This window comes from Gallus gallus, chromosome 10, assembly GCF_016699485.2.
Source record: "Gallus gallus isolate bGalGal1 chromosome 10, bGalGal1.mat.broiler.GRCg7b, whole genome shotgun sequence".
Lineage (NCBI taxonomy): Eukaryota > Metazoa > Chordata > Aves > Galliformes > Phasianidae > Gallus > Gallus gallus.
In genome coordinates, this window is record NC_052541.1 from 5,711,886 (window position 1) to 5,737,100 (window position 25,215).

Genomic DNA, 25,215 nt, shown 5'->3' on the forward strand with positions numbered 1-25,215 from the left:
TAAGATCTCTCCTGATAGATACTCCAAGTGGAAGCAGAGTAGTGCATTTTCTATTTCAAATGTTGCTTCTCCCAATCAAATAGCATCTTCTCCATACCCACTGTTACTACAGAATCAGGAAAAATGTGTGTTGTCCTCATTAGAGTATATCACAGCCTCTTTTCATTGAAGAAATAGACTGTTTCCATGGCTGAAATTGGAGCTTACATTGGATTAAATATTAACCAAATAACTGCTGTTCTCAAGCAGTGCAGATGTTATGTGCTTGAAATGGGAATGCAGTTCTGATGCTGGAATTTTGATGCTGGGTTTACATATAGTACAGCTTTAATCCTACCAACAGGATTTATGATGCAACATCTTTCTTTGCATTGAACAAGCTTCCTTAGATTAGATCAAACTTTCTTATTTTCTTTCTCATCCATCCCTCTTTATCAGCTCACAGAAACTGAAGGAGCTTATCAGGATCAGTCTGTTTGAGTTCTGCTCACTGCATGACACTCTTCCCCAATGCACATGTTACACTGTCCAGTTTTCCTTTCCAATATGATGATGAAATAAATGTGTTCACCTGGTAACACAGGTCTGTAGCGAGAAATTTCTGGCATCCCTTCTGTCAGATTACAAAGAATAATTTTCTCAGAATGGACTTTGAATTTTACTGCACTTGGCGAGTTCAGCTGTCTCATTGATTTGAATGCCTGCTGCTAGTGTTTGCAGCTAACTGAAAATACTTGTATTTTATTAGGAAAACAGTCAAAATTGATGGGCTCTGTTTCTGACTGCTTTGAGAGGTCAAATGTTTTTGATCTTTGCTGAAATGTTTTCAATCTATTTCTTTCTTAGATCATCTTTGGTTTTTGTGTTTCTCAGTTGTGTATTTTGAGGTTTCACATACTCTAGCAACTAAATTATGTGTTTAAGAGGTAAAAGATAACCAAGGTGGCATACCGGTAGTGTAAAATATTTTAGGGTTTTTGACTACGTGCAAAGGACCTTGCAACATTTAGAGGCAAAGATGCATGTCCAGTAAGGTGCATGAAATTCTGAAGGCTGAACTTAACAGAAGTATATATATGTATTCACAGAAAGAATAAGAGCCATCCTGTAGTACAGAGATTCCATTCCAGGGCAAAAGGATAGTTGAAATTCCTTGCCAGTTTTTAAATCAATATCAAAAGGCTGAGATGCACAAGAGCCAGTCTGGGTGCAAATCTCCTGATTACTGTTATTTTTTTGTAAACTTCACAACCTTTCCATATTGAATGCAAAAATGTGTGTTTTTATTTATTTTCAAATAAAATCACTGCTCTGGTGCATGAAAAATTATGCTTCTCAAGCATCAGACCTTCATTACATATATACTAATTCCAACAACGTCTTGTTTTGTGTCTCCTTTATCATTTAGGATAATAAGTGAATCTCTCAGGGACCAGCTTCTAGTAACCATCCAGAAAACCTTCAATTACAGCAGGAATCAAGCTCATCAGCTGTTTATCATTCTGATGGAATGCATGAAAAAAAAGGAACTTGTAAGTGTCCTAAAAGTGTTTCCTGAAGATAATTGCTATGAATAGACTTTTGCAAGTACTTTGAAGTGTGGCTCTCCCAGGGTTACAGTTCAACATTTTTTTTCTTTCTTTAGACCCATAAGTATACATAATAATGCATTCATAAACCTAGACTCCTAGAAATAGAAAGAGATTTTGTCTTCTGGAAAGCCTCTTAAAACCAGCTTCAGATTCTTCTCCTGTGTAAGAAGATAAGAGTCTTTTTCTATAAGACCCAAAGTTCACGTATGGACTTCCAAAAAGTAGACTAAGACACTCAGATAAATGCATTTTTTAAAAAAGCATAAATTGCGGAAAGTAGAGGAAAGATTAGTGAAGAAAGGATTCCTAAGAGTAAGAAATGTTTAGGGGGCATCATCACTGTTTTTGTCCTCCAGTGCCTATAAAATGGGCTATTCAAGTCTTCAAAAGAGATTGGAACGTGTAGTGTTCTTGATGATCCCAGCTGTGCTTGATCCTGGCTTACTACAGGCCTGTTCTACATACTGTACCACTCAGTAAGATTCATGCCTGTCTACTATAACTCAGCTACAGAAAGAAGTGTGCTCAGGAAAACAAAATCTTCAACATTCACATCTGTTGTGAAAAAAGTCTTGAAGTTGTGTTCACTGTACCTTTGCACTTTTTGAGTGGTTTCCTTTGACTAATTGTCCTGGTCAGTTTTTGTAAATATGATCTTTCCCGTGAGTTCTGATAGAATTCCATTTTGTTCTTTTATCTTAAGCAACTGCTTTTTAATGGCACTCAAACAGTTTAATACATTTTTATATGGTTTTCAAATTACAACTGGAACAGATACAGCTGACATTTTTATCTTTTTTGCTAAAGTTGCATACTTCCTTAGATAGAAACGAGAATTAGAACATCTTTCTCCTCAGACTATGATTCTCTGGGTTGCTTAATTCTATCATTAGGGAAGTGATGGCTATAACACAGGCATTTGTGAAGAAAATAGTTTAATGCTGAAGCAGAGAAAAGAAAGCTTTCTTATTTCTTAGGAAAATTATGTTTCATGCTCCCTTAATACTAAGTGTGTTTTCCTTCCACAGAGCACATATTTTCTGTCTCTGGTCAGCTTAGAGACAAACCATTATCTAATTTCTTCCCAAGCTTAATATAGTACACAATAAATGATGTGAAACTTTCTCCCTAGTATTTTAAATAAACAGTAAACAGCATTCCTGACAGCACATGCTCTTTTCATTAGGGAGTATAGTTCTGTTTGATAGAAGTAATTGTTTAATTGTTTAGTGAAAAACTGTAAATCCTGCTATTTTACCAAAAGATATATTGAGGGAAGAAAAAAACGTATTTTCTATGTAGTATTTGCTTGCGTCTTAATTTCAGCTGGGATGGAGTAGTTTTCTTTGGAGTGTCTGGTATGCTGCTGTGTGTTTGGTTCTAGGAGGAAAACAATGTTGATAACATGCATGTTTATAGTTGCTGCTAAGCAGTGTGGTACAGAGCCAAGGCCATTCTCAGCAAAGGGCCCGAGGAGCTGGAAGGGAACAGAATTAGGACAGCTGAATTAAATTGACCAAAGGGATATTCCATACCATATGGCATCATGCAGAAGGAGTTTTGAAGGGGATGGGAATTGATCTTTTTCTCTTCTGCTGCTCAGGGGCACCAGCTGGACATTGGTCAGGGGTTGGTAGGCAATTGCTTATGCATCACTTGTTATGTACATTCATATATCTCTGAATAGTCGTAACTGTTATCCTTTTCCTTGTCTCTATCTTAGTAAATAGTTTTATCTCAACCACATGTTCTACTTTTTTCTCCTGATATTCTCCCTCGTCTCACTGGGAAAGGGGGGGAGTGAGCAATTGACTGTGTGGTGCTCAGCCACCTGCTGGGTTAAACCACAACAGCTTGTTACTTAACCTGACAATACTGCGTATGGTATCAACTGGTGCTAAACTCAGCACTATGATTCTCATCATAATACAAAGAATCTTCCCAAAATTGGTACATCAGGCTTTGTACTGGTCCTCATTTCATATGGGCAGTTCCGCAGTGATGAAAGTTTGAACCAGGCATTATTTTTACATTTTTCACGAGCAATCAAATGATTGCATTTAGGAGATAACTTCTATCAGATTAGAATTATGCCTGGTGCCCCAGTCAAGAAGAGCATACATATCCTCCAGAAATCTAGATAATTATCTCCTCTGGATGAACTCTCATTGTCTGAGATGTCCAGATCTATTGCTCAACACTCTTTAATTCCCATATAAATAAAAAGGCAACTAGCAAATAATTTGAAATATAAAGAACACTTGAATTGTGAAGAAGTTTAATGATGTTTGCTATTTTTTATTTCTTCTGCTTTGGAAATATGGACACTAAAATTGTTCTGAAAATTTTCAAACATTAAGTCAAATCACTTCTTAAAGTATGATGCCAATGTATTATCTGTAGACATACCACCAGCAGCCTACCTTTTCATGCATAAAGCCCGTACAAATTAGTGTTATTAGGAGATTTTGGCTGAGTGAAGAAATGCATGAAAAAATATGACCAGTGACTCTCAGGATTCATCTATAAAGCTGTTTCTGGCCCTTTTCAGGAAGGAGTCCTAAGATAACTGAAATGACAGCATTGGAGTGTGTGCATCTGTGTGAAGCACTCACTAAATTCCTTGCAGTGTTTCTACCAGTTTCATATTCTCCACGTTCTCCAAAAAGCTGCCCTTTTCCTGAGATTATTGGTACTGGCTCATGCTTCCAGCTTTTCTATGTAATGTTCATCTCAGCTGCCAAGGAATACTTACTTATGTATCTATAGGTTTCAAGATAAGTTAATATTTAAATGTTTACCAGTTGTTTTTCATGTCCTGTACAATATAATAGCAGTCTGTTCTCCTAATTGTGCTTTCTTCCTTCCCATGTTCTCTCCAAAGTTCTTCTTACCATTGTTCATTAAATCTGATGCTTTATTCCCTTCAGCACTGCGAGATTCCTCCAAGAAGAGAAGGACCATTTCCAGTTTTATCTCTCTCTTTTTTTTTAAAACATTTCTTTATTACTGCAAAATATGAGAAAATTATCAGTTTGCCATGACAGTTTTGTCTCTGTGAAAATTCTGGGCTTTGGTAAAGACTTTTGGCAAGTTTATAATATTTAACTGCGTAGGGATTATTTAGGATAATTCTTTTGAAAAAGTTTGAATCAAAGTTCTTGTGAAATTGTAATTTCAAAAAGAAAATATTAGAGGAACTGGACGTTTTGAAAAATTTCAAGCCTTAGAAGATAATAAAACTTTATCATTCTGCTCTATTTTTTTTTCTATCTGTATGTTTAGTGTCCATCTTTCATGTATTGAAATTCTGTGTTTTGGTTTAATGCTGTCTTTTAGATTACTGTGTTCCGTATGGGGTCTGAAGGGCAACAGGACATTGAGATGTCTATCTTAACTGCTCTCCTCAAAGGTGGGTTTTGCAAGGAAGGATGTATACTGTGATTCCTAAAAGACCAAGTCTATACACTGCCTGAGGTTCACTCTAAATATTTAACTTTTTGGTTTATTTGCGTTTATTCAAAGTACTAACTTGAAAATACTTGATTGCAACTCAGATCAGCTCAAAGTATAAAATCTAGACTGAAATTTTTGTGTGGCTTTCCTCACCTGAGAGCCTGAAATGGAAATGCTGCCAACAGCTACGCTGATATTTCAGCACATTTTATTGCAGTCCTTGAATATATTAATAAAGATAGAAGAAATGGTATGAAGATTAGAAGACTGGATTTTTCCAGACCTCAGATTGTATTCTTCAAGCCTTAGGGCAAAACTTAAGATCAGTTCTCAGTTTATTGGAGTGTGTTATATTTGCTGAAACAACATCTGTTTTCTGTCTGAATATTTATAGTTGATAGCTGGCTCAGTATGGGAACACTGGAGTCCCTAATGCTAAGTAAGAGATAAAGAGAGGAATTATTGTGTTCATATCTACAGCATCAGCCAAGGGAGCTGAGAGAAGGAGTCTTTTAGAACAGTTTAATGTCTATCTTTAGCTACAGAATATGAAGTCAATCTGAGAGCTCTAAGGGAAATAGAGACAGTCTGGTTAATCCTTTTGAAATTAGGATTATGAGGTCAAAAGGAAGATGCTTTAAATTGGTTTGGTGCATGCACTGCTTTGTAGTAGAATTATTCTTGTGATAATAAGCTTTCTGGTTTTTAATTCTTGGGAAATGGAATTGCAGGTTGTTTAATTTTGTTTCATCAAGCATGAAATACCAAATATTGGTGTGTGTTTCTGTTTAGGCACCAATGCATCTGCTCCAGACCAGCTCAGCTTGGCTTTGGCCTGGAATCGTGTCGACATTGCACGCAGCCAAATCTTTGTCTTTGGACACCACTGGCCAGTAAGATCATGTTATTTTCTAGAAATTGAGAATAAGTTGTCAAATATTAACTCCCTGGATTTTGTTTAACAGGAGGAATATTACTGAATTATTGTTTATGGTGAGCTGATGGAGGGTATTTCATTAATTAAGAATGACCTGTTTGTTTTGAAATTTACTTAGGCTGCCACTTGCAAAAATTTAACAATGACTTAAATTCTGAAAAAAGAAAAACAACTTTGCTTTTTATCTCACTGATACGTGCTAGTAGTTGCTGAAGTCTCTAGCTACTTATTCAAGTATGCATCAAGGCTGAATTTCATGGACATGCTTTGAAGTAACTGTCATTAATAGCTTTGAAAATGTCAGCTTGGATTAATGGAGCAAAGTGTAGATAACCAAAAGAAACCACTGCTGAAAACACCTCTGGCAGTGATGTGCCAAGCAAACTTAGAAGTTCTTTAGTAAAGCTTTAGTTTCTGCAGTGAAATTTTCCTTCTCAAAATTTTAGAATGTGGTGCTGCGCTGGTTCAAATCAGTGGTGAATCACTGTGGTGCCTTTGTTGATCAGTATAACTACAATACTCTATTTAAGCCACTTCTATGTCACTGTATTGATGCTTTTTGCTTTACTGCTCAAACCATCTGGCACTGAATTACCATCGTGTTATGAAGAAATCAGCCTGAACAAGATAGAGTTAACTCTAAGGACTTTTTTTTAAAGTTAGATGTTTTCCTGAAACTATACAATAAAATGAACACTATTCACATTTGTGTTCCATATAATGTTGAGATTTATTTCATTTAGAAGCCTGTGTACTTAAAATTCTAACAAATGGTGCTGCAGATATTGTTTTATTCCTTTACTTATAGCAATGTGTTCAAAGATCATTGAAATGCTTACCAAGAGAGAATTAAATGATCCAAAACATAAAATATTATTTGTATGTAAGATTTTGTTGAAATGAATGTCCCAGTCTTCCTAGTATCACACTTAAATTCAGATGTACCACCTGGCAACTGAATCCAGCTACTGTCTGTCCTATTTCATAATCATTCTCTGCAACAATCTGTGGATCCAGTGTCAGCTAATTGTGGTACATTGTCATTTCTAATCCATGAAGAATGTTTTTTGGTCAGGAAGATTCAGCCTTCGTGTTCTGTAAGTTGACAGATGCAGTTTTGTCCAGCTTACAAATATTGCATGATAGCCAGAGAGGGAGCATTTTTTAAGGTGAAGGAAAAAAAAAAGAGAGAGAAAACAAGCCTTGTTAAACATTAAAAACAACCAAAAACACAGCAAGCTTGGTTCTCCAGTTTTCTGGGCAGGGCACAGATGGTTGTAATCTGGTTTTCATGCACATGGAGGTTACGTAACCTAAGTGTTAGCTGGAGTAATTTAAGCCTCCAAATCACAGACAAGTTGTGTCAAGATACTTGCACGTGTACCTTCCTGTTTTGGGTAGATAGCTTAGAAAGGGGAAGGAGTTGAAAGAGACTAGATGTGCCTGAAGAGCTATAAACATAAATATTGACTGCAGAGCCTATATTAACTGGTCAGGAGCATTCTTTCCTCCTTCTTTTTGCTTATGCAGTATGGATGCAATTTGGCATTAGGCAAGATCCTTGTTAAGCTCTTATCCTGCTTGTTGCTATTTTTTTGACAACTGTAATTTTGCCTGAGAGGAGAGAAGCTGAAGGGTGACATAATCAAGTAGTTTCTTTTCCCAGACCTGTTGTGCTGAGTTTTGAGAGAGAAAAACAGGCTGCCTATTTTACTACTTTCAGTGTTATTGAATGTAGTAGAGATAACAGGTTGCTTTGTTTTTTTAATGAGTAAAGCAAAAAGTTTCATATACTTAAGGAAATGGTAATTTTAAGTAGATTGCATGTGAGAAGTGGTGGCTCACAAGCAAGTTCAGTAGCAGTGTATTCATGAAATAGTAATGGTACAATTAAGTAGATTTCTAATACTTGTACATTATTAATTTAAGCCTTTAGGAAGCCTTACAGCTGGTGATGGTACAGCCCCTGAGAAGGAAAAGAAATCTCCAGCAGTTCAGACTAAAGCAGCCAGAGGGAAAGGAAAAGGGAAGAAAAAGGGAGGAAAAGTAAAAGAAGAGCCAGAAGAAGAAACAGACCCAAGGAAGCTTGAACTCCTGAACTGGGTGAGGAGAAAGTACTTGTATTAAAAGTGTTGAAAAGTTGTTTGTTTGCCTTTTTTTATCCCCCCTTTCTGTATGCCTATCTATTAGTTTGCAAAGGTGGAATTTACCCTTCTGTGAAATTGTATGGGAGACTGAATTATCCAGACAGTACTAGTTTTTAAGTGTCTTACAAAATGGTGCAAGTGGCATTCTATCATCTGTATGAAAGATATAGGTATCTGTATCCGAATGAAAGGAGATAACTTGTTCTAAGATGTATTATTTCTAGATACTTAGAGCATGTTTCATAGAGACTTCATGTGTATTTTAAAAGCATTGTGATAGGGATATGAAAAGAATGTCTGGAGTTTAAAAATTTCATTTTAAATGATCACTTTTAATTCCTCATAGGGTTTTAGTAGTTTCCGGTCTCACCCTTAATTCCATTTGACAAATCCATTTTTTGTGCAGGAGTTAACTTTTCAGATCTCTCAGCCAAAGTGATTAAGCCATTCTTGAAAACAAAGAGGGAGGGAAACATGCATTTTCACTCTACAGAATGCTCATTTGCACATTTCCAGAAGATTGACAATAGAATTCTGCAGGGATGCTGCTGTTCAGTCTTTGAGCCAGGAATGTTTCTCATCCTATGTGCTCTACATGCAGCTGTATCACAAGAGTAAAAGTCAGTGCCTACCTGCTGCCTCTTTTTGCCTGTGTTTATCAGAATGAAATGAGGACACTAGTGAACATCTTCGTCCTCCCTTGATAAAAATAGTAATCAAGTGAAGGCAATTTAAATTTCACCTTTTCTAAGTGCTTCACCTTCCATTTGCTGTAGGTTAGAGTGTTTTGTTGTCTGAATTCAGGATCATGTCTCAAGGGGGCTGCTGCATAAGGCCTTTCCACCTCTCCCACTGCATTCTGACTCTTTAGACAATATTAAGAGATGATCCATTAGACTTTCTGGCCAACATTTTTGAAAGCCAATGGGTGAGTTGGTGAAGGAGGGTAGAAGTGATCCTTCCTGAATGATTAGTCATCATCAGCATATTTGGAAACCTGGGAATCTCTACAGTACTGAAAATACTTATGGTTGCTGGTCAGACACATCTTCTGTACTTGTGTAATCTCATGTTCCCTGTTCTGTGATTCAGGTGAATTCTCTGGAGCAGGCTATGCTGGATGCACTGGTTCTGGATCGAGTGGACTTTGTGAAGCTACTCATTGAGAATGGAGTTAACATGCAACATTTCCTCACTATTCCTCGACTGGAAGAACTTTATAATACTGTGAGTGAGTAGAAGTAAAAAATGTCCTGTGATATCTTTTCTACTGTGTGGAATTACCTTTTTCTTCTCTTCTTTCTGATATATGCTTATGAAATGATTTGGTTTCTAAAAAGCTTTGAGCCTTAAAGGTACATAGAAGGTGAATAGCATTAGAGGGAGTCACTGCTGTTATACGTAGTGTCCTGATGTTTCTCTACATATAGACATTCTTAATGACTAAGCTTGCAGTAGCTGTGACTTGAATCAAGGTACCTAAACTACCACATAAAGGGCTATAAGCAAAGGACTATGCAACTCTTGATTAATACTGTGCATGTCACTGTAGCCTAGTTCCTTGTTCCTAGTTCCTAGAATGTAATAGCACATAGTTGCCTTAAGTTCCTACAGTGTCACTTTTGTTTGTGTAAAATATGAATTATTGAGGCTCTAATGGACAGTAAATAATTTTTGTTTCAGAGATTGGGTCCTCCAAATACACTGCATTTGCTAGTTAGAGATGTGAAAAAGGTAAGCTTAAAAGCTGCATTACATTTGCATAATTACATTAATGATATGAGCCAACAGTAAAAGCAAGCATAGCATGAGTGAAATTAGATGATAGCTGTTAAGAACAGGAAAGTCAAATGACTTTTCAAATGAGGTAAATAATGATAACAGTCTAATTTGGAGATGATGGTATTGCACTGCTGGTAGTTCAAAAGCTCCTAGTAGTGCGTTGTATTATTTAAGATGTAGATATTGTTTCTTCACAATAGACTCCAAATGAAGTACTACAAAAGAGGATTGAAAGGAAAGACCTGCTAGGTTTAGTGGAAGCTGTGCTCCCCAGCAGAGAATTTCTTCCCTTTTGCTTGTTGTATTGTATGTTTTTTAGTTTGCTCCTAAGCAATCCTACTTTTACTTGGGAAAAACCGTCTGGTCTCAGTGCTACAAATCCTAAATATGTTGTTGGTTTCCACTACATGCTCATTCATTCATTATCTATTGACAGGGTTATATATTTATTCTGAGGTTTTGGAGCTTTTATTTCATAAAATTTAACTACAAGGAATAGTCTTCCTTTCTTTGAAAGGAAACTCCCATTTATCCATGGAGATTTAACTGTGGGAATCACGCAGTACTGAGTTAATGTATAATTCATATTGATATACTATACAGTTAAACTTACCTCATTCGGTGTTTGTCTTTTTGCTTGTCACTAATGCTTTTCTACATTCTGCTTTCTGTCTGTCTCTTCATTGCATTTTCATGGCTCACTCATTCAGCGGCAGTCTCGGGGATTCAGTTGGGTTAACATGGAGGTGATGTGTTTGCTTAGGATAGAGTTCTTTCTTCGTAGCAACTGCTCAGTAGTGTTGTAGAATGAGTTACTGTCATAGGATATAGCTCAAACAACAAAGCAGTTTTCAGCTCATTTTTCTAGAAGAGTTAATGCAACTGTCTAGCTCTTACACGTGATCATGGAAATTATAGGCTTTTTTCTTTAATTCTGGGCTACATATATATATCTAAATCATTATCTAAATTACATTTTTAACTCTATAGATAATATTGTGACAAAATACATTTTTTTATAAAATGTAGAATGTGTCTGATCTTCACCATGAAATTAAGCAAATCATACTTTTATATTGGATTAATAATGATGAATATAAAGTTTGAATTCACCAATATAGCTCTTGCAAACAACTTGGGCTTGTATGGACACTGACATAAAGTATAAGTTCTCAATTATATTTATATAATATATTATATAATGTATATATATAATTTATATATATAATTTATATAATATATTATAAAATTGTCCTCAATTATAAATACTTCCAAAATTCAATCTGTCCTCCAAATATTTATCATGTAAATTCGTTCTTATTAATTTTGTATAAATATTCAGAGACTGAGACAAGTGCATACATATTAATGCTGCACCAATATAAATTTCATGTTTGTTATGTTTTCTTTTTCTAAGTTCTTATTTTGTTCTTTTGTTTGCTTGCTTTTGGTAGGGAAATCTTCCACCAGATTATCATATCAGCCTAATAGATATTGGTCTTGTACTTGAATATCTCATGGGTGGAGCTTATCGCTGCAACTATACTAGAAAAAGTTTTCGGACTCTTTATAATAATTTGTTTGGACCAAAGAGGGTAAGAATGAGTTAATTCTGGATGTGGCCATCATGGTGATGGTAAAAATAGCTAGTACTCTGTTCCTTTATCATTGTGAAACGCTACCTGTCCAATGCTAAAGAAATACTGTAAGACCGATGTTGAACCTCTAGTAGTAGTAGTAAAGTTATGTAAGGATCCCATAAAACACTTTAGTTAATAGAAGAAGCCAGCAGATGGTAAATACTGTGATCTGGAGGTGAACTGCCTCCTATTTAAGTAGTTTACTATCCAAGTATTTCTAACTGCCTTGTCTGCATATTTACTTCTTCCTTCTTTAAGCTGTAGCTTGACATTGTAACTTGAACTGTAAACTGTACTGGTCACATCAGGTCTGTTTTCCAAATTATTAAATAAGTTCCTTGTAAGGAACTGCTCTGAACATAAACTTCATTTTACAGAAACCACTGCAATCTCATTTCAGAGCCGCGGACCAATTATGTGAATATAAAGCATGGACCCTTGTTAAACATTTTATTCTATGCAATTAGAACAATTCTCTTCATTAACTTATTTTTTTGTTCGAATTTTGGGTTTTTGAAGATCAAGTGAAGCTTGCTTACAAAAAGCAACTGCTTCAGATGATCAGAAGGCCACTCAAACCCCCAAACTAATCTATTATGTAGCCAAGATATTGTGTGTATGTATGTATACAGAGAGAGAGCATGCTACGTAATTGAACATACAGTTAAGCCTTTTACAGAAAATGTAAATCAGAGATTCCATAAGAGAACAGAGAACTATTTTTATATTATATATTTTTATGGAAAATATTTGATCTGTTGTTTCCTTTGCATTTTTTAGTCTTTGAATTTTGCCTCCCATCTAACTAATTTTCTTTCTATTTTAATATTTAGCCAAAAGCTCTTAAACTACTGGGGATGGAGGTAAGTTGGATTTATTGTAAAATACTGGCTTTATCAGTGCATTTCTTGGTACAGTTCTGCTCTTGCTCTTAGCTTCTTCACTGTTGCTGTGGCTTAAAGTAAATTGCAGCTAGAGCGGATCTGTTTTGCAAGCAGCCTATGAAGTGTTTCTGACTTTTTTTTTTTATTGGTATCGTCCTGAGAGCTGCTTAGAGCTTTGCTTAGTAATCTGTAGGCAGTTTTCAGCACTATTATGTAATAATGCATTATTTGCTGGAATGTACGGTAGACTAAATAATTCAGATGTGAACATTGTTAATATTGAAGAAAGCCCAGCAGTACTACATGTGGGCTAATCCCCTTTAACCATGAAGTAATAATTAATACACAAATGAGGTTTCATCATTGAGACAACATTTAAGTGGAGTGAAAAAAAATGTTGTGTGTTGTGTTGTGGCATGTTAAAGGCTGTTTTCCACTTAAAAAGGGTATTTGTTAACACTGATGGCACTGTGCTTTGGAAATATGAGATGGAACTGAACCAAAACCCTGCCTCAATTACCCGTGTGCCTGCAGAAATTTTGAACTGATCAGGATCAAGTCTGAGACGATGCCTCAAAGCTCACTCATGGAGGCAGATGGTTTTTTGTTTTTGTTTTTCCCCTGAAACATGTATTAATATACAGTGGAAGGGTATTTATGTAAAGAGCCCAGGGACTTTTCTCTATGGAGTATACTTTTATTAATGCTTTCATAGCATTTGAACACAATATATGTACATACTGCCTGTGTTACCTTTGATATATACTCTACCTGCATACAAAAGCCTCTATTTCCCCAAGCAGATAAGCAGCTTTCTTCTCTACAAAGTCCAAGCTGTACTTAATCTCTGTGATCAACTTCCTATTTTCTGATGGATGAAAGCCAAAAGCTCAGCACCTCAGAAGTGCAGCCCTGTTTGATCAGTGTTGATCACACGTAGGTTACTTAGTGCTTCCCTAAAAGCACATTTTGATTTTTCCTATTTCTTCCAATGTGAAATATTGTACATGGCACAAATTTAAGTGTTCTCTCTATTTAATAGTGGGTGTAGCTCACTCCCTTCTTCCAAGAGAAAGAAAAGTTGAAATGAAAAATTAATTTTTCTGTTGTTGAAGAGGTCAGTAATTTAATGCATCACCAATTTTTTGTCTTTCATTTCCGGAGTTAAAAGTTTTAAAACAGGAAGTTTAGACTCATTAGTACTTTGTCCTCCCCACCAAGGGTTTTATTTTGACTTGATTTTCCTAGTGTGGGGAAGACCCGATTTTTGGCCCTTCATTTGAGATTTTATGTTCTGTTCTTCAAAGATGCTTTACACTTTATTCACTTGCATTCAGTTTAGGACCCCCTAAATTTTTTGTAAGAAATCAAGGTCAACGCTTGCAGTTCTTAGAACTGCTAAAAGAGCAGCGCTTACTTAAGTGTTGAGCTGAAGAGTTTTCTTTGGAAACCTGAGGAGTAAGGCTGAAGCCTGAATTTGGGTTTAAGTTCATTTACTGTAATAAAATAGTGCTGAGATTACTTATATGAACAAAAACTGATTCATAAAAATGTAGAATTGTAGAATGGTTTGAGTTGGAAGGGATCTTTAAGATCATCTAGTTCTGTAGGATGGGATTTAGTTGCAATCCTGAGATTGGAATCAAGGCATACAGTGGTGATAAGCTCTCTCTCTACACCTATATATGCAATGTTCTCCCTATATTATTTAAACCCTAATTTACCCAATCATGGTTTTTCTCCCTTCAGGATCCTGCTTCATTGTCAGTACTTCCCTTCAGTTACTCCCATGTTGGTTCCTGTAGTAATGGCCTATCCTCTCTATCCCTTTAAGAAACAGGATACTTTACCTTCTGTTTGCACAGCATACATAAAGAGGAGATTACTTATTCAAAGGTGAACACTCACTTAAGTATCTTGTTCTTAAGAATGCTATCTGCCTGCCTTTTCCCCTTTGCATGTTAACCACTCTCTCTACCTGCATGTCAGTCCGAATACTGCTTTGATACCTGTAAGATATGCAGCACTGTTCTTCAAGAATGGATACAGATATATAAAATAAAAACTTAGAGTAGAACCTTTATAGTGAATTCAGGCTTGGTAAAGCTCCATTTACACTGCAGAAGAATTCATTAAGTACTAATTCCTTATCACTCGACTAATGCAATTACATATGCAGTAGAGATCCACTTCCAATGCAGTGTGAAGTGATGGCTTCAGAACAGTAGGGCTATACTGTAAGTATCCAGGATAAGTGACCTCTAATTAAGTGTGTAAAAAGTGGTTCTCTGAATAAAACATTAACCTGTGTTAAGTGTGATAGCCCAATGCATGCTTTGTCACATTTGTCACATTTTTATTACTATTGGCATTCATTATAGCCAGCAACAAAAAAAGTGTAACTATTAATATCATAACCTCTTGATATGCATTTAGTTCATGGTGTCATCAAATTAGATGATAAAGATTGGTATGAAGAATTCTTGTTTTCTTCCCAGGATGATGAGCCTCCAACAAAAGGAAAGAAGAAGAAGAAGAAAAAGGAGGAAGAGATTGATATTGATGTGGATGACCCAGAAGTGAGCCGCTTTCAGTATCCATTTCATGAACTGATGTTATGGGCTGTGCTGATGAAAAGGCAAAAGATGGCACTCTTCCTTTGGCAACGAGGGGAGGAAACTATGGCCAAAGCACTTGTTGCTTGTAAGCTGTACAAATCTATGGCACATGAATCTTCTGAAAGTGAACTGGTGGATGACATCTCTCAGGATCTGGACAACAACTCAAAGTTAGTAGTTGTAGAGCATAGTACATGTCTACCTGATACAGGAAATTGTCTGACCTGATGAGAACCTTGATATTTACTAGAGTGCAGTTAATTCCCAGACTGTAGGTTCAAAGAATGCAGTCTGGAGCCTGTTTATCAACAGTAAACAAACCAAACTTTTGTTTCAGATTCTAAAGGTAATGCTAGCAAAACTTGCGTTTTTTTTGTTCTTTTTTTTTTTCTGGAAGTACATATTCTTTCTTCACCTTTTCTCTCTATAAAACTAGCTAGTTTTACTTCACAATGTTATTTTGAGTGTGTGCTCATATGAATTAGGGGCCATCTGATGATCTAGTTAAGCTGGTCTTGAGATGTCATTTGGTCTAAGCTAATTCTCTCTAGTCACTGAAAATTTGTTTGGAACTTTTGTAAACTATCCCAAATCAAGCCTGAGATTCTATTGCTCTTGTCCTTGTGTATAGAAAAACATAACCCCATATGAACAGAATGAAAATCCCAACTGTAAGCAAACACAGATTTCTAAATCCAACTTCACTAGACTTATCTTGCATGTTACAGAGATTTTGGCCAGCTGGCTGTTGAACTCTTGGATCAGTCCTACAAACACGATGAGCAGATTGCCATGAAACTACTGACCTATGAACTGAAAAACTGGAGTAATTCTACCTGCCTGAAGCTGGCTGTGGCAGCTAAACACAGGGACTTCATTGCTCACACGTGCAGTCAGATGCTCTTAACAGATATGTGGATGGGGCGACTACGTATGCGAAAAAACCCAGGCCTGAAGGTATTTCTGTTCTGCATTTGCTTTCAAAGATATACTTTGTTGCACGTAACACTATGTTATATATAGTGTATGCATAAGAAAAAATGGCTTATTAATTAAAGATGGTTTAAGAATGTATCTGTTTTGAATCTCTCTCTTTTTTTTTTTTTTCCCCAAACTCAGGAAATCTAAGGAACATCACACCAGGACAAAGGAAAATGACTTGTCAAAGACCTATGAAAGGCTTAATATGTTTGGAATCTGAAAGCAAAGTTGTAGCTTTCAATGAATGATGAAATCTGTTAATTAAAAACATGAAACTCAGATTAAAAATTAGTTGAGTAGAAGCAAAAATATCTTCTCTATGGATACACACAGTGGGGTTAAAGAGAAAAGAATCTATACTCGGACAGATTCTTCTTAGTGTTGCTTAGTATTGTTCCAGAAGACACAGAATTAAGATTCAGTTTTGATAAGAATGAAATGTGTGAAATCATGTGATTTTTATTCTTATCTTCTGTGATTCAATTATTTTGTACCTAGTACTGATTTTTATATTTCCTGATCAGTGGATCTGCAGAAAAAAATGTAGAAAAGCGTAATATGAGAAGGCTGTCACAACATACAAATATGAGTGATCCGTTGTTACGGAAACAGGAGTGTTTGTTTGTGCGTGAGAGTTTGTAGGTGAATATACTCTTCTTTGTTACATAATGTAGCTGCTGTCATCCTTGTAAAGGTCTGTCATGATGGTGCTGTCATCTGCTAATGTTCTGGTTTTGAGAGAGAGGCACTCCTCTCTTCTTTAACTCTTTTTCTGTACTTAGCCTATCTTTTTATCTCTGCATTCTCATATAGTAGAACTCTCTGGGTGCTGTCTGCACAGCTCCTTATACTTCCACAAGATTCTTAACTATAAAAACTAATTACAGCAGTTGACTAAAGTAACTGTAAGTCCAGTAAAAAACCTGAAACGCTTTGTCAACTGCTACTATATCATTCCATGGAATTTCTCTGGCCAACTCTGATTCTGGAGCACAATTTCTTACATGCAGTGTATTCATGAAAATGGAAAATCTTTCAATTGACAGATTATTGATTATGCTTCTTAACTACTACCCATTCATTATTCTTGTAGGTTTGGAGATAACAGAGTATCTTGAATGCTATGCAAAAGAAAAAATGGATTATCAGATTTGCTTTTTTATGAAATCTATTAGTTTAAATAAATATTGCAGTCTGAGTTGAATTCTTTCTCGTTGTACAGGTTATAATGGGAATTCTTTTCCCTCCGACCATCCTTTTCCTAGAGTTTCGCAGTTACGATGATTATTCTTACCAGACATCACGAGAAAATGAAGAAGGCAAAGAAAAGGAGGAAGAAAATGTGGTCAGTACTGGAGTTTATGAGGAAGTTGTAACAGGTCAAGAGTGCTAAGTTTTCTAACTTTTCTGTGCTGTAGGTGACATTAGATAAAATCTCATCTGGTTCTGTGGAGAGTATATAGGTTGGATTCCCAGACCATGCAAATTATCTGTGTATTTGCATAGATTTACTATAGTTAATAGTTTTTGTATTTTTAAAAAGTCAACAGGAGGTCTGTTGCTCAGAGGAAGCACTTGGTAGTTAATGGGACTGGTTTTGATGTTATATATATTGGTGTAAACTGACGACTGTGGTCTTCTAGGATGCAAACGTGGATACGGGTTCCCGGAAGGGGGATGAAGAGAATGGAAATAAAAAACAAAACAGCCTTCCAATTGGAACAAAGATCTATGAATTCTATAATGCTCCTATTGTCAAATTTTGGTTCTACACAGTAAGTTGTGGTGATTAAACTGATAGAGATCACTAGCAATGTAAAAATAATAACCACATAAAACATAAATAACAGTGATTTTCATGGAATCTGATGAGTGAAGCACTCTCTTTATTTAGAGAAAAATACAGAGTGTAGTAGAACAAATAACTGTAGCTTATGCTGTCACCTCCTAAAGCTCTTACACACTTTAAAGGAGGCTGCAAAGTTCAGTCACTCAGTACAAGCTAGTCTAGATCCTCTTGCTTTCTAAAGGCTTCTGGATCCTGTTCTGCTTTTAAATATGCTTTAGGACCCAATAAACAATGCTGCAGTATCAGTGCTTCCCATTTACTCTGTCAAATGCAATCTTGATGGAAGCACAGATATTTAAGGCTTAATAAATTCTTTTCTCCTATTTAAGTAATTAAAATCAATCTGAACTGCAATCATCTCGTTTTCTTTTTAGTACATCAAGAAATTCTATTTTAATAAAAAATAAATATTCTTGCTATTGCTGAATTTTGTATGTGCCCTACATGAAGGACACTGTTTTCATTTTAGGCTAAGTTAGAACTTGTGGTATCTCGTATGTCATTATGTTATGTAGGTTTTTTGTTTGTTTGTTTCAGTGCACTGAATAATTATCTATCTTTCTGAAGTGACAATAATTCAAAATATCAATTCCTACTGAATTTCAGATAGAAGTATTAAATATTATTTAATGGAGTAAAGAAAGTACATTTTAGTATATTAAAAATGCCTCAGGAAAAAGGGGCCTGATTTAGAAAGTTTTAGCATTGTGCTGCTTATTTCAACAAGTCAGCAGCTGCCTGAATAATACTAAGCTGCTGGAGGCCCATGGCCTCTACCAGTTTGCATGGCAGCTGTAGTAGCAAGAGCATTGCGGTAACCACACTTTCTTCAGAGAAGAAAAGCTTTTTCATTTCACAAGTAGGTCTTCTTCACCTGAAACTGTCACACATAGCCTATGTGTTCATATGAATGTCACAAAAGTCTATAAAGGATTTCTTTTTTATAGATATCATACCTGGGTTACTTGATGCTATTTAACTATATCATCTTGGTGCGGATGGAACGGTGGCCATCTGTCCAGGAATGGATTGTCATCTCTTACATTGTGACATTGGCTTTAGAGAAAGTAAGAGAGGTAAAGTCTGCTCATATTTACATCACATAGCCCTTAAAAAGAAGTTCCTTCTTAGAGGTAATAATAGCATGGACTTATGCAGAGGGTTAAAAAGCCACAGATAAGAGAAGATAACTATACTATGATTCTATGATTCTCATAACCACAAAGTCTTAAAATGCAGAGTCTTAAACTGCAGAGATTTTCATTTATGTGACCCATTCCCATACCTTAAAACCTTCTTTTACTGGGTGAAAAGGTCAAGCAAAAATGCCCTGAGGTCACTAATCACTATCCAGGAAAGGCATGGCAGCAACTTGTGAAATAAATCTCAGTGGATGCTAGCTGTTTACTTACTTGAAGAGAACAGCAGTCAGCCAATAGGTCTGACTGATCTGTAGATACTTTCATATGAGGGAGACAGCATAAAAACTTCCACTGTATTCACATGTTATAGTGTGGTTTGCACTTGGACTATCCTCTGATTGAAAATTCCTGAATTACTTACTAACCGTATTTGGAGATAAATATGGATTCAAAATCATCAAGCTAGATATCCTTGTTTAAATGTTATTGCTTAAATCCTATGACAACAACAAAAAAGGCATAATTTAGCCAAAATAGATACAAAGATGGAAAGGAAATGTTGCAACTAGTCACTAAAAATACAGATCATAGAATTGCAGCAATTGGAAGGGACCTCTGCAGATTATCCAGTCCAAGCCCCCTGCTAAAGCAGGATCCCTACAGTAGGTTTCACAGGAAATAGTCCAGGTGAGTTTTGAATATCTCCAGAGGAGACTTCAAAACCTCTCTGAGAAGCTTGTTCTAGTGCTCTGTAATCCTCAAATTAAAGACTTTCTCTCATGTTCAAATGGAAGTTTTTGTGCTCCAGTTTGTACCCATTGCCTCTTCTTCTCTTTCTGGGTACTACTAAAAAGAGCCTGGCCCAATGCACTTGTCTCCTGCCCTTTAGATATTTGTAAGTGTTGATAAGATCCTCTCTCAGTCTTCTCTTCTCTGGCATAAACAGTTCCAGATATCTCAGCTTTTCATCATAAGGGAGATTCTCCAGACCTCTAGTCATCTTTGTAGTTCTCTGCAGGACTCTCTCCAGCTTAAGCTCAGACCCTCTGCTGCTTAAGGCAAATTTTGTCGCAAATAGGGGTGGTCCCTACTGAATGTGACAGGACTGATCTTTTTTCATGACTTCAGAAATATAATTTCACATTTTTCTTAATTATGTCTTTGTCAATTTTTATTTCAGATTCTCATGTCAGAACCTGGAAAGCTGAGTCAAAAAGTGAAAGTTTGGCTCCAGGAATACTGGAATATTACTGACCTGGTGGCTATTTCAGTATTTATGATAGGAGCAATTCTTCGCCTACAGAATCAGCCTTACATGGGTTATGGAAGAGTTATTTACTGTGTAGATATAATTTTCTGGTACATTAGAGTACTAGATATCTTCGGTGTGAACAAATATCTGGGACCTTACGTCATGATGATTGGAAAGATGGTTAGTAAATCATGTATTTCAGAACTTCATGGGAAACAAAATTCAATTATGGTTTTAAATAATAGTTTTAGAGGAGTTTTTTCCATCCATCTAAGGCTCTGAGTAAAGGCTATGAAAGAATTAGCATGTGAGTCTTGTGCACACAAGATGAAATACTCTTTCAAAATACAAAGAAGATATTCAAGGAGATACTTACTTGAATTTATTTTTTAACTAATTTGTAAGCTTTTTCACTTTGCCTGCCTTCTCCCTCTCATAGTCATAGTGGTAAGATATTGTCAATAGACCAAGATCATCAATAGAACCATCAGTTGTGGACTGGAAATGATGCAGCAATGATTGCCATCTCCTTATCACCACAGAAAGACTCTGTGCTGAAAGCAGAGCTAAGTGCACTTGATACAAAAGAGAATAGGGATAACAATTTTTTTTTTTTTTTACTGTGTTAAGTCTTTTATATATATATATATATATATGTAAAATATATATATAATTGGAGATAAATATAATATATATATATATAATATATATATATATAAAAATATAAATCCATTATTTCTTTAAATGACTTCTTCCTGCCCTTTTATGTATGTTTAATTCATGGGCAGCAGTTAAATTTGGAGAACAACATCAGGAAAATTATCCAGGAAAATGCGTGATACTTTTCTTGTTCACTTTACTGCACTTTGGCAAACAGATACGTTGATGTCACTGTACTAACTCGTGATGATAAGAACATTTGTATGGTCTCTTTGTGCAGATGATTGACATGCTTTACTTTGTGGTCATCATGCTTGTGGTTCTGATGAGTTTTGGAGTAGCACGCCAAGCAATCCTGCACCCAGATGAGGAGCCTTCTTGGAGACTAGCTCGCAACATCTTCTATATGCCCTACTGGATGATCTATGGAGAGGTGTTCGCAGACCAGATAGACCGTAAGAGTAGAATTCATAGTAAGATTCTGTTTCCTGTTTATGAGGCAGATGATCAGATCCAAATTAATGTTTGCTTTTAATTTGGAATTAGAATGTATTTGTCCATTTGAGGGTTTTCTTGTGACAGACTCCAGAGACTAATGAATTTTTTGTTCCTCACCTGCACGTCCTGCCTCTAACCAAAAATCCCAGTTCAGTTAATGCTGAGTGTGATACAGTCTGGAATATTTGCCTATCTGAGAGGGTAACAATATTAAATGTTCTGTTTACTTGCAGAGATAAGCAGAGATCATTCTTAAACTTTCTCTTGAACTAATATTTTACTAAGAAACATTTCCAGCTGAAGAAGAAAAAAATAAATACTTTGCACAGGAGCTAAAAATAGATATGATAAATAGGTAACATGCCTTTTCATCTCCAGCTGGTAGCACAAGCAATGAGAGTCTGCATTTATATTAGCATGGATATATGTATCTACTTTTCCAGAAATGTTTCAATTTCACAAATCAAACATTTTCTTATTTTCTACATCTGTGCAGGAGAAAAAAATAATTAAAAAAAAAATCAGCTTGATTGGCTTTCACTGTAGAAACAGCATTTTACGTACAAAAGCTGCACAGTTTAAAAAAAAAGTTCTGTTTTTGAGAAGATGGACACTGTCAGTGTCATGTTACTGGTAGTTTTGTATTATTGATTGCAATTTGTACAGTCAGACATGCAGCTGGCCTTCTTTAGTGTGCATTATGCACTTTGCAGTTTATCTGAAACAATACAAGCTGCTATTCCAGCATTGTATATATTCCATTTCAACGAGCTGCTTATATTGTGAACAGTGTAGACAGGATATTCTCTATGTTCTTTGTAATGTGCATTCAGATCTCTCCTCACACTGAACAAAAAACACTTGCCAGTGTAGACAGTTTGTTTTCTTTATCAGTCAAAATTCATACTTCAACAACACTGATGTCTCTAGCATGAGGTATCCCAAAATTCTCTCAAGTTTTCAGTCAATCCTCCTTTCCCATTAGAAACTATTCTTTAGAAGTGTAAAAGATCTCAGGTAAAAAAAGAAGTTAGGGAGTTTCCAGTTACACCACTCCAGTTCAACTACTTGTTCCTCTAACCTTTTTCCCATGTCAGAAGCTTTGCTATGTTAGTCATTGGAGCATAAGCTAATTTTGAAATGCATGTTGTTGGATAGGTATGGCTGTGCAAGGAGTTCTACTTGTTATAACTAGACTGCTTTACTGTTACACTGTAATTTTCTTCTGTCTAGGAGTCCATACACTGACTTCTGAAGATCTTTTTGTTTTCAGTGAGAAATTTTCACTCCATGTTTCTTCTCTCGTTGTTGTTCATGGTTTTCTGTAAGCACACCACAATAGCAACCTCAAATTTGCCACCTGAAATAAAGTAGTTGGATTTTTGTCATTGTGATTTCTCAGAGGATAAGATGTCACCTAAAGATGAGGGTCACAGAATTCATGAGGTTAGAAAGCACCTTTGGAGATTGTCCAAAGATTGTCCAGTTTCCTTGCTCAGAGCAGGGGACACTGTAGTTCCTCAGGAGCTACCTGATGAGGTTTTGCATGTCTTGAAGGATGAAGACTGCTCAGCCTCTCTGTACATCCTGGTTTATATAGAACTTCCTCTGTTTCTATCTGTGCTCATTACCATTTGTCCTTTTACTGGACACCAGTGAGAAGAATTTGGCTCTTTCCTTCTTCTCAGGTGCAATCTCACACTGGTAAGATCTCACCTCTTTTCTCTAGGCTAAATTGTCCGAGCTCCCAGTCTCACCTCATTTGTCAGTTCCTCTGATCACCTTAAAGTTCTTTGTGGCCTTTTGCTGGACACTTTCCAGGATGTTCTTATCTGATTTGTACTGGGGTACTCAGAGCTAGATACACTAGTATAGATGTGGTTTCACCAAGGTAGAATGGAAGGGAATAACTACCTCTCTCCACTTGCTGGTAACGCTTTTCCTAATGCTGCATTCAGTCTGATTCACTCAATTCAGAAGATGTCCATGATCAACAAGTTAGTGTTATTCTACAACAACATATTCTTAAACAATAGAGAAGCTGAGCTGAGTGTCTTTCCATACTGTGATTCTTTTTACAATCACCATTTAGGGGCTGGGGAGCAAGTATCTATACTGCCATCGAAATGAGCTTTAATGATATTGTACTGTAATGACATCAGTATCATGACTGTTAATGGAAACTTAGCTATTCAATAGAAACAGCTAGTGGACTCAAAGCTAAGATGGTCCTTAAAATAATAATTTTTTTAAAAAAGTGATAAATGTTTCCTTAATAGCTGCAACAATGATTTCATGTGGTAACTTTGAGTTGTTTTGTGTTTGTGGTGACTATCAATTTTGCTTAGTTGCCTGAAACATTTTGTATATTTAAACGATCATCTGCCATCAGCATTTTGTGGTTTATTTTAATGTCATGAATTTGCTGCCATGTGTAACATTTGGGGAACACAAAATGAAAAGGAAATTACAGAATACCATGCAGTTTGAACAAAGACATTCTTTCTAACTATATGTCTCTACTGTTTTGACATTTGAGTTGTTTATACTTTCTTGGCAGCAAAACTGTAATTTCAATCATCTTCTTTGTTGTTTTCTTTTTGTTGTTTCTTTTCCCCCTATATTATTCTATTGTTTTCTTTCTCTCCTTGCTTCCTTTTTCATTTTGTTCCACTGGAATGCAATTCAGTCTATGCCATGGAAATCAATCGTAAGTCTATCTGCGGAGCTGATTATCTCATTTAGCTGAATATGTTCATCAATCTTTTGTCTTCGCTAGATGATAGATATTCACTAGACATTTTAATTATAGGGTTCGTCTGATATTCACGTGTGAGTTGTTTTTCTACCAAAATAGTTTCATCTGAAAAGGAGGGGAAAACTGTTGTAATATATGTTGCAAATCAGAAGTTTTAGTCAAGCTTATGTGATTGCTATGATTTGTTTCTAGTAGATTGCCAGTAAGGTAATCATTTTTTTAAATTATCGTGCATGATTGTCATGTTATAAATAATTCCTTTTGATTATCTAGATATTGTATTGGTGGCTTTTTTTAGCATTATTTTCATTGGTCCACATGAGTAATATTATGATTCATTTTACTTCCCTCTTATACTCACCTGAAGATAAACTTATGATTGTGACAAATAAAGTTGACATAAAAAGATCAGAAACTGAGGTTTTCTACTCAAAAACAAGTTAGTAACTGCATACAACTTCACGACTTTTTTCAAGGGGAAAAAATAAAGGTTTACTGACTTTTTTTTTTTTAATTATAAACAATTTCTGTCTGTGTAGCAGTACTTGGTATTCGGGGCAGATTTGCAGCTCTGATCTGCCAGGAAGCAACAAGAACAGGGCTGGCCCTAAGAATAAGAGAGAGCAGGGACCTAAGGTGAGCAATGCCCTCCCCAGAGTGACCCGGTCTCTCAGAGATGGCTGCTGCTAATTGCTAACAAGACAAGGCAAGTAACAATCCAGGGCCTACCTAGGGAGTTCAGGTTTCAGCAAGAGAAGACAAGGCTGAAACAAAAGAAGGGTTTATCCAGGAGACAAGTATAGGTCCCAAGTCCATCCATGAGAAAAATCTGATGCCTGCACACCTGATGTAGCGTGGGCAAGAACAGATATGCGCAGGGCTTGTAGGTGTAGACCTCAGCAGAAGCTGTTTAGGGTAGTTAGGGCCTACTTAAACACTCAGAGCTCTGATGAAGGCCTGATACATGTTCAGCAATCTTGGACCACTAAATAAATCCATTTATGTATTTGGAAAGATAT

At 36.1% G+C, this 25,215-nt stretch overlaps 1 protein-coding gene across 5 annotated transcripts in view; it reads left to right on the top strand.

Moving 5' to 3' along the window:
• The window catches only part of TRPM1 (transient receptor potential cation channel subfamily M member 1), a 130,639-nt gene that overhangs the window by 93,400 nt on the left and 12,024 nt on the right, over positions 1 to 25,215 (top strand). For 3 of the 5 annotated variants that reach the window (XM_046899254.1, XM_040706833.1, XM_015278984.2), the window contains 15 exons: positions 1,409 to 1,532; positions 4,932 to 5,004; positions 5,841 to 5,941; positions 7,915 to 8,088; positions 9,225 to 9,359; positions 9,816 to 9,866; positions 11,369 to 11,509; positions 12,388 to 12,417; positions 14,937 to 15,226; positions 15,785 to 16,013; positions 17,260 to 17,382; positions 17,681 to 17,812; positions 18,834 to 18,962; positions 20,209 to 20,460; positions 21,221 to 21,413. In XM_046899254.1, coding sequence (XP_046755210.1) covers positions 1,409 to 1,532; positions 4,932 to 5,004; positions 5,841 to 5,941; positions 7,915 to 8,088; positions 9,225 to 9,359; positions 9,816 to 9,866; positions 11,369 to 11,509; positions 12,388 to 12,417; positions 14,937 to 15,226; positions 15,785 to 16,013; positions 17,260 to 17,382; positions 17,681 to 17,812; positions 18,834 to 18,962; positions 20,209 to 20,460; positions 21,221 to 21,413 — 2,177 coding nt within the window. The remainder of the gene's footprint in view (positions 1 to 1,408; positions 1,533 to 4,931; positions 5,005 to 5,840; positions 5,942 to 7,914; positions 8,089 to 9,224; positions 9,360 to 9,815; positions 9,867 to 11,368; positions 11,510 to 12,387; positions 12,418 to 14,936; positions 15,227 to 15,784; positions 16,014 to 17,259; positions 17,383 to 17,680; positions 17,813 to 18,833; positions 18,963 to 20,208; positions 20,461 to 21,220; positions 21,414 to 25,215) is intronic. The other 2 variants (XM_040706834.2, XM_040706835.2) reach the window with 2 other exon arrangements.